At 42.3% G+C, this 9,728-nt stretch overlaps 1 protein-coding gene across 1 annotated transcript; it reads left to right on the top strand.

Moving 5' to 3' along the window:
• Positions 1–3,112: 3,112 nt before the first annotated feature.
• On the top strand, positions 3,113–5,382 carry pou3f2.L (POU class 3 homeobox 2 L homeolog). Its single transcript, NM_001096751.1, is given in 1 exon segment — positions 3,113–5,382. A coding segment is annotated over 1 exon segment (1,158 nt). The 5' UTR covers positions 3,113–3,426; the 3' UTR covers positions 4,585–5,382.
• Positions 5,383–9,728: the final 4,346 nt, after the last annotated feature.

Raw genomic sequence — 9,728 nt, 5'->3', positions numbered from 1 at the left:
CCTCGGGCCCATGATCAGGTTATACAAGCTATGGAACTCATTATGTTCTAATCTAGGAATGGGTTCGTTCATGTAACACAGGCGCAGTGACGTCACTAACTACTGTTGAAACTAATACCCTCATTATAAGTATATACTGTATATATTATTCTCGTGTATTACACACGCACACTATTAAGTGGCTGAATCCATATGTAACAACAAACAACCTTAGTGAATGTATACAATATACTGTGTACTGCTAAGTGCACAATTTGTAGGCAAAGCCATAATTAACCTTCTAGATTGAGTTGCGGCACAGAGGGACTTGGGTTATTATTAGGCGCCACATTTCCCTGAGACCTTTATATTTGTTGTAGGGGACAACAATCCAAGAAGTATCCAGACAAACTAAGTGAATATTAAAGATCGTATCGCCCCCTGGGAAAGCACATTTGCCACAGTGCCCCCAGCAGCCAGCTAATGTCAGGCAACACGTAGGTGACTTCTTGCATTCATTACACAGGATATTGATATGGTCCCCTGACAGGGCTGTGCTGCTAGATCTTATCTCACACTGCCATTGGACATTGCCCATTAACCGCTCGATTTAGGCTTAACCCCATCATTGCCGGGCAGAACAAACTAATAACGTGTTCCGCCTTATTATGAGTGAAACAGAAGCAAGTGGAATTGGGGAGAAATGTAATCCTGTCTCTGCTGTGTATCCCCAAGGCCCTATACATTACAGGGACAAGCAGTACAAAGGCCCAGTACATTGCCTACCTGTACAAAGCTGCTATTGATCAATGGCAGAACAGAGACAGCTTCAGAGGTTTGGGGACTGCAGCACTCGGTCTCTCTGGACACTTTCTCCATCTACTCAACTTAACTCAGATCGTGTCTGACACCTACAACAAACCCGTTAGATGCCACACGGCTGTGCCAAGCAACATTCAAGCCTTTCTTACACACTGTTGCACACACAGCTGTCAATTGAGAATTTTGCACCAGGCTAAGGACTCAAAGGGAACTTCTTAGTTCAAAGGACGCGCGTGCGCAGCAGTGCGCAAACGAGGACCCGCTTGCGCGGTCATGCGTCCTCGTTTGCGCACGGCCTCGCACGCGCATTCTCGTTTGCGCACAGCCGCGCAGGGAAAGGTTAATTAGATCAATAGACGGAAAGAGACAGAACACAAGAGAGGAATTGGTTTCCATAACAAAGCACCACGTTATCAACGTAAGATCAGTACAGGACTCATTCACAAAATACCATATGGGGCCACGTGGGGTAGATACTACTAAATATAGTAGGTTCCTCCAGTATAATGTTATCATCTTAGCTCTATATTAGCCTTGAAGAACGTACATCAGCGCTTATTAAACGTTTCACTATAAACCAATAATACAGGGGTGCCCAGCATTATAGCTACTTCTTTTCTGGATGATGGCATCCTGCATGAAACCTCTGTATATAATATATTCATCCCAGTAGTAAGTGAGGTAGGTAATGATGTAGATAGAGAGAGAGAGAGAGAGAGAGAGAGAGAGAGAGAGAGAGAGTAAATAGATAGATAGATAGATAGATAGATAGATAGATAGATAGATAGATAGATAGATAGATAGATAGATAGATAGATAGATAGAAAATAAATAGATAGATAATAAATAGATGATAGATAGATGATAGATAGATAGATAGATAGATAGATAGATAGATAGATAGATAATAGAGAGAGAGAGAGAGAGAGAGAGAGAGAGAGAGAGAGAGAGATAATAAATAGATAGACAGACAGACAGACAGACAGACAGACAGACAGACAGACAGACAGATAGATAGATAGATAGATAGATAGATAGATAGATAGATAGATAGATAGATAGATAGATAGATAGATAATAGATAGATAGATGATAGATAGAAAATAAATAGATAGATAGATAGATAGATAGATAGATAGATAGATAGATAGATAGATAGATAGATAGATAGATAGATAGATAGATAATAGATAGATAGATAGATAATAAATAGATGATAGATAGATAGATAGATAGATAGATAGATAGATAGATAGATAGATAGATAATAAATAGATGATAGATAGATAGATAGATAGATAGATAGATAGATAGATAGATAGATAGATAGATAGATAGATAGATAAAAAGATAGATAGATAATAGGTAGATAGATAATAGATAGATAGATAGATAGATAGATAGTAAATAGATAGATAGATAGATAGATAGATAGATAGATAGATAGATAGATAGATAGATAGATAGTAAATAGATAGATAGATAGATAGATAGATAGATAGATAGATAGATAGATAGATAGATAGATAAGAGAAAGAGGGGGGGAGGGAGAGAGAGAGAACACTGTACAGGGTATGCAGGTGGCAGTCATTGTACAGAGGTGTCACTTGTGCCAGACGCCAGTGGGGTGCCGCACATACAGGTAGGCTATTGCTCTAATACATAGGTACTATAAATAAATTACTAAAACAGAGATAAAAGGATTATGATATAAAGGAAATGTATAAAGAACAGTTACACAAACATATAAAAATGAACTAACAAACCTGTTTGATCCCCCCCCCCCCCTACGCCTCACACACAAAAGAAAATAGACCAATTTGGTTCAGCACTGAACACCCACCAGTAGCACCACATACCCATAAGGATCAGAGGCCTGAGTGCTTACATGCCTGGCTGCAGCTGGCAGAGTTCGGGCCGCGCTAACAGCAGCCAGTCTCCCTATGCCAGTCCCTCTTGCTATTGGCTGCCGGGCTGGATGCTTTTGCTTCCCATCTAATTACATTTTTGCTAATTAAAGTGACATCATTGGCACTCCCATTGGCGCTGGTGTGACCCTCTGCTGGGCTACTGACCCAAGTATAATGCGCCTGGTTAGCGATTGTCTCATCATTATCCCTCTGGTGGTTTCCCAGGGACAGTGGAATGCTGAACCCCCAGCAGCATCCAGTCCAAAGGTTTCTCCTAAAGTTTCAGAGGACTAGGTTGAAGGAAGGAGGTGGGGGTTGCTGTGATGGGCGACTGGGCACACTGGTATATGAAAGCAGGTTCCAGTCCCGTTGGCTGGTCAGGGTGCCCCTAACTGATAATACAGATATATACTTGCTCTCCCCATGTGCGCTCAGCATCCCGCAGGTTGGAAAAGGGTGGGCGGGACTGTTTGGATCGTCATCCAATGGCTGCGGCGGAAAGTCTCCGGTTGCTAGAGGTATCCACGTAAAGCAAAGAGCAGAGAGCCAATGGAAGGAACCGAGAGGCGGGGAGAAGGAGGCGTGCTCAAGCACGGGCTGCTGCAGGGAGAGACACTCACACAGGCAGAAGGGAGAGGGGCGCCCGGGGCGAGGGGAAGGAGCTGTCAAATGCTCGGCTCCTTTGAGCAGACATATCAGTCGCGCTCGGAGAGTCATGGCGACTACAGCGTCCAACCACTACAACCTGCTGGGCTCCGGCTCCTCCATCGTGCACGCGGATCCTGGCGGCATGCAGCAGGCGCAGAGCTACAGAGATGCACAAACGCTGGTGCAGAGCGACTACACGCTGCAGAGTAACGGGCACCCCCTCAGTCACGCTCACCAATGGATCACAGCGCTGTCCCACGGCGACGGGGCCCCCTGGGCAACCAGTCCTCTGGGCCAACAGGACATCAAGCCCACAGTGCAGTCCAGCAGGGATGAGTTGCACGGCAGCGGCACCTTGCAGCACCAGAGCAGAGCCCCTCACCTAGTGCACCCTGCTCACGGCAACCACCACGGGCCAGGGGCATGGAGGAGCACCGGCTCTACTCACCTGTCCAGCATGGCTTCCTCCAATGGCCAGGGGCTGCTGTACTCTCAGCCCAGCTTCACTGTCAATGGCATGATCAACCCGGGCTCTGGGCAAGGCATGCACCACCACGGGCTCAGGGATTCCCACGACGACCACCACGGCGATCACGGGCACCAGCAACCCTCGCAGACGCAGCAGCAGCAACAGCAGCACTCACAGCTCCAGGGGGGGCATCACGATCACTCGGACGAGGACACCCCGACTTCGGATGACCTGGAGCAGTTTGCCAAGCAGTTCAAGCAGAGGAGGATCAAGCTGGGATTTACACAGGCGGACGTTGGGCTGGCCCTGGGCACCCTCTATGGCAATGTCTTCTCTCAGACCACCATCTGTAGGTTCGAGGCCCTGCAGCTGAGCTTCAAGAACATGTGCAAGCTGAAGCCTTTGTTGAACAAGTGGCTGGAAGAGGCGGACTCGTCCTCCGGGAGCCCCACCAGTATAGACAAGATTGCAGCCCAGGGAAGGAAAAGGAAAAAGAGAACCTCCATAGAGGTCAGCGTCAAGGGGGCTCTGGAAAGCCATTTCCTCAAGTGCCCGAAACCAGCAGCCCAAGAGATCACCTCCCTTGCGGACAGTTTACAGTTAGAGAAAGAGGTGGTCAGAGTCTGGTTTTGTAACAGGAGACAGAAAGAGAAAAGGATGACCCCCCCGGGAGGAACTATTCCAGGAGCAGAGGATGTATATGGGGCTAGCAGAGACACACCGCCACATCTTGGGGTTCAGACTTCTGTACAGTGAACCCCGCCACTGGCCCACATAGAACGTGGGATTGTCCCTTTTATACTCCCGACAAGCACTTGGACTATCTCACCAGATAGCAGGTGCACTCAAGGGGTCTGGCTCTGACCTTTGCACAAGGCTGCCCAGGAGATGGAGTAGAGTGAGTATATCCAACAGTGGCTCCAACCTGTGGTTCATTCAGCAGGAGTTGAACTACAACCTTCAGCATCCCTGGCGAGATGAAAGGCTGCCGGAGAATGTTGGAAGTTGTAATTCAACAACAGTTGGAGGCAGTAGCAGGTTGGGCATCTCTGGTTATACAACTGAAACACGTGAGCCCCCGAGACTTGTAACAATGCCCCCCAACGAAGAATAATACAACAAACATGATTATATCCCTGGTAAACTGAAGAGGTAGCTTTCTACACTGGAGTGAATCTCACTATTGATTTTGTTTTTAGCTGCTGTGTTTATTTAAAGTGGAACCTTTTACAAACCCAAGTTTGACAGTATTTATACAGTCAGCATTTTTTGCACTGCAAGGAAAGTGAAGTTTACATGAACCCACCCCATGACGATTCATATGTCCCAATCGAGAAGACAAAAGTTTGTTTTGCTCTGTGTTTTCCTTTACTTGTTCTTATTTTATTTTTTTAATTGACTGATTGCGAAATTGACACAGGGAACAATTTTAGCCAAACCTTTTGGTTCATGTACAAACTGTTACCGTGTTTTACTTTCCCCTTTGCCTCTTTATCTTTCTTTTCTCCTCTCCAAGGTACTTGTGAAGTTTTGTTATAAAATATGTGTTTGAAACAGACGTGTAATGCATATTTGCCACACATTGCAAAGGCTCTGAACGTGAGATGTCAGTCTGTTAGTAGCCCAAATGATGAGAAACTAGCCACATATCCACAGAGATGGAGCTTAGTTGCTCATTACTTGAAATCTGTTATAGTAAACTTCATTTTCAGCCAGTGTTCAGATGAGGGGGAGGGGGGGGGCGAATACGTTTTCATTTCTAATTATCCTTTTTTCCCGAATAGGCCTGGTTAAAGTGTATATTTGAAATCTTCATGAGCAGGTCAATCTTGTTTTTGTCACCCAGTTAAAAAAAATGAGTCCATCTCAATAATGCAATGCTCTCCCATGCTGCAGCATATCTGCACTTAAAATAATAATAATGACAGTATTTTTGCTTTCATCCTGAATGAATGTTTATCACAACCAGAAAATTCCTCACCCAAGAAATTCTTTAAATAAAAGATTTGAGCTCTTGTTGTTTAACCTGCTGTATTCGGTTGGTATCTTTTTCCTCCTGGTGTTTAACTCTTTCATTGCAGCATTGATTTGTTCAGTGCCAGATGGGCCTGACAGCAAAAGAGATTTTTTTTCTTATACATTTATTCCCCCGTTCTAAATTTATCAGCTGTTGCGATTTAAAGAGCCTCTCTTTTAATCATTGTGGGAAAGAGTTCAGGATAAAGAAAACTCTCCATTTCAAGCCCTCCTTTCTCTCCCTTTCTATTGTCTATAAACTGAATCCTCTGACATTATCTGTAAGGTAAACTGAGATCTTCAGAAATGCCTTGAAATTAAGGGGTTTGTGTCAACATTTCTATCATTATATATCATTATTTTTTACTTACCCTGTTTTTTTTTAACAGGTGTATCGGTGCTTCACTGATCGAGCATGAAAAGGTTGTTTTAGTTCAGCTTATCATTCCAAGGGAGCTGTTCCTCCTGTAGATATTGCTCAGGATATTTCCCAGGTTCCAATGAGCATGAGAAGGGGTGATACACTTAAGTGAACACTCCACTAGCTGGGGAGATGTGCTGCACACTATTCATCAAAGAAAAACTAGCACTTTTATCGTATTTGCTTTAAAAATTGCAGTTTTCTGGAATATTTCTGGTGAATTCTTGCTTGTTTAGAGGGAAGAATAAAAATCCTTCTTCAGCTGCATGAAAAACTATAAATCAGCAAAAGTAATCTTTTATGGATGTCCCAACGTTAAGCAGACGCTTTTTTTTAAAATACTATACAAACCCTAAAACTATGTACATATGATAAAGATGTGTCTTTCAAAAATCCTTAAATAGTATAACTTCTCAGTTGTCTATTCTATTTTGTGTTTTTATAGATCCCAGAGAAATGGTTCCTGGCTAATTGTATATTTATTTCTCTGACAGCAAAAATATTTACGATTTTTTTTCCCTTTGTAGGTTTAGCCCATCCAAATCTATATGAAATGTATTTATCTTTTTCTCTTTCCAAATGAGATTCTTAAGGCACTTTTTGCTTTGGTATATTTCGAATGTGCTTGTGGAGGAATTAAAACATATTTATGTTGAAGGAAATTTTATCACAATATAAAATACGAGCTGATTCCATCGTCTATTCAAATTTTTAAAACATGTATCTCATGAATATCATTATTTTTGATTGACCGTGTATTTCTGGGTTAACGGGAAAAAAAGTTTAATCGGATAAAAAGGCACAAAAAACGAATTATAGGTTGTTTGATTATTTACAAAAAATGGAAATTACGATTAAATCCGACTAAGGAAATATTTTCAAAGCGGAAACCTATTATTAAAGGTTTAGAGTTTAAATAGTAAATCGTCTCTATTCTTTAAAACTTAGAACTACTTTTCACGAAGGAATGGAATATTGTTTCTTGCTTTTTATTGTTGATCCCTTCTTTTTTTGATAAATATTTACTGTGATTGCCTGGTAGAAATTAACATTAACCTCCCCCTCCTCCAGGCGTTTTTGGCTTTATTTACTATTGTTAAGGCAAAAATAAGGGGGTTAAAACGGGTTATATATATTTATAGCGAATAAAAAATTCCAATCGTAATATGTTGTTCGGTTAAACTCTGAGGAATATTTAGTAAGAATCACTGTAAAGTCCCTGAAGAAGAAAAGAACGTTGTGTGGTTATTAGATCGAATCATCTTTTCTAACTTCTAGTCGATATTACACGCGTCCCAAACAGATTCAGCTAAATGATCTTATCAATATTCTAGGGGGAAAGTGTCAAGAAGAAGAAGTGTTTTGTGACCGCAGACATGCTGATGGGGAAAATGTTTAAGCAGTGTATAGATCTGAGTGGTCAATACCCGACCGGTGGTGTGGTCTGCACAAAATGAGTCTCATGTGCCCTCTGCAGGACGCTTCTCTGGGTTCATGGGGAGAAGATATGGGCTCAATTAACAGGGGCTTTTCCTTTTGTTATCCACCGAATTGAGGGCTGATATAGTTCACTGCCTGTAAGTAGCAAGGCCTCTTAGTTGCCTGTCTCCTTCAGCAGCAGCTGTTGGCCTGCTAATCTTGGATTGCCACAAAATGACAGTTTGTGCGCACGGCAGCTCCATTGACCTTGGCTTTTTCACGAGCGCGATTCCTTAGAGAGATCTATCATTATTTTCAACATAAACCATTGTGAAAACGAAATGAGCTGGCTGTGCTCTGTGTGGGTGAGAATAAATAGGGCTGGAGATTCCCAGGCTTGGCCCTTGTCTGTAAAGGTTCTCCTTCCCACTGCTGCCCATCAGCCCAAGGCCAAAGCGTGAGGTCTTACAGGGCTCCATCAATCCCGGCAGGTGCAATATGTAGCAAGGGTCATGAATCATGTTTAACGCTGTCAGTGCCTGCAGCAGCTTGTTAGTAAACATGGCTCATTTGCCATCACGCCTCTCTTGTCTGCATGTGTGCGGCACTAGGACCCCGGATCTGCGGCTCCGGCTCCTGGCTCCCTATTGCCCGGCAGGATTCCATTAGCTCATTGTGAGGCAATAAACCACGCTGGGAAGTGTTTGTATTGATGACTGCTAATTGTTCTTTCCGTTATCTAGTCAGTGTGGAGATGTGTGGGTTCCTGCTCCGTCCCCTAGTCTATAGTATGTCTTTGTATAATTAGGAATGAGCATGCACATTAATAATAATAACACTGAGCAAATATTCATCCCATTCCAGGCTTGGACATATTATTCCTTTATATTAGCATTTACTAGATATATTTACACTATTTCTAAATGATCAAATATGAGTAAAAATAGATTTTATTTGATTAAGTGTATTAAAGTATATTAGTACTTTGTGTTTTGACCTGTGTCACAGCGATGACGTTGGTCGTGTAGAAGATGTGATCTACCCCGGGTCGCAGGGTGACTGTATGCGCCCAGTAAGATCTCGCTTGTTGAGTCTGGGCCTGGGCAGATGGCCTTCAGCTTGTCCCTTAACAAATGAATCCAATTTTGCATAAAAAAAAATTCTTAGTAACTGTCCCATATGCTTTAATTCAAAATTCTCAACGAGGTTTATCGTTAATTGTCAATGTTTCTGCTGTAGCAAAAGTCAGCCTTGCATTGCTTCTCTTCTCTGTTCCTCAGTTGGCTTGTGCTACATTATTTCAAGAGTCAGAACCACTTCCCGTGTGAAGACAATAGAGAGTCAGTGAGACTTTGCTTAATAGCAGTTATAATAAATATAAATACACCTTAAACCATTAATAATTTATTAATATATATTGGAAAGCTACTTTGAGTTACGTTTTCTTCAATTGGGGAAAAATCGTTTTTTTTTTTTTAATTTACATTCAGTTTTAAATCTGCTTTTAGGAAACACGTGTAATTGATAGATATCCATTGTAATTATTCAGAGGTAACATTTGAGAAGTGTATGTGCAGTGACAATATCCATTCGTACCCTGCATAAGTGACATTTCTGGATTTTGGGTGGGCAATTGGGAGCATTTATAAAGTTCTGAATTATTTTCTCCCAAGCTAATCATCGTGCTATCCGTTACTGTGTGTTTGCTCGCCTTCAGTAATGACCTGCTAATCTGCGTTGTGGTCATTCATTTATGGATGAAAAAATCTTCTGGAATAACATCCCGAGCTCTGCCCCAAGCACGTGCTGAGGGGGGGGGGTAGCCTAGCATCTATATTAAATATCAATTATTTATACACTCCCTGGCTTGTTCTAACGCCTAGCCAATCAAATTATTTTCACAGTCATGCATTACACCTTTCTATCATATTATTGTAGGAAAACACAGAGGCACGGTGGATACTGAATAATCTCATCTTTTTTTAACAAACCGAAGTAATCTTATATACAAATTATATTTTTCTCTCCACTTGGCACCACCGTT

The sequence above is a fragment of the Xenopus laevis genome, chromosome 5L (assembly GCF_017654675.1).
Source record: "Xenopus laevis strain J_2021 chromosome 5L, Xenopus_laevis_v10.1, whole genome shotgun sequence".
In the NCBI taxonomy this organism is placed as follows: domain Eukaryota; kingdom Metazoa; phylum Chordata; class Amphibia; order Anura; family Pipidae; genus Xenopus; species Xenopus laevis.
The sequence above is the reverse complement of the archived record's forward strand: the minus strand, read 5'-3'. Positions and strand labels throughout refer to the sequence as shown.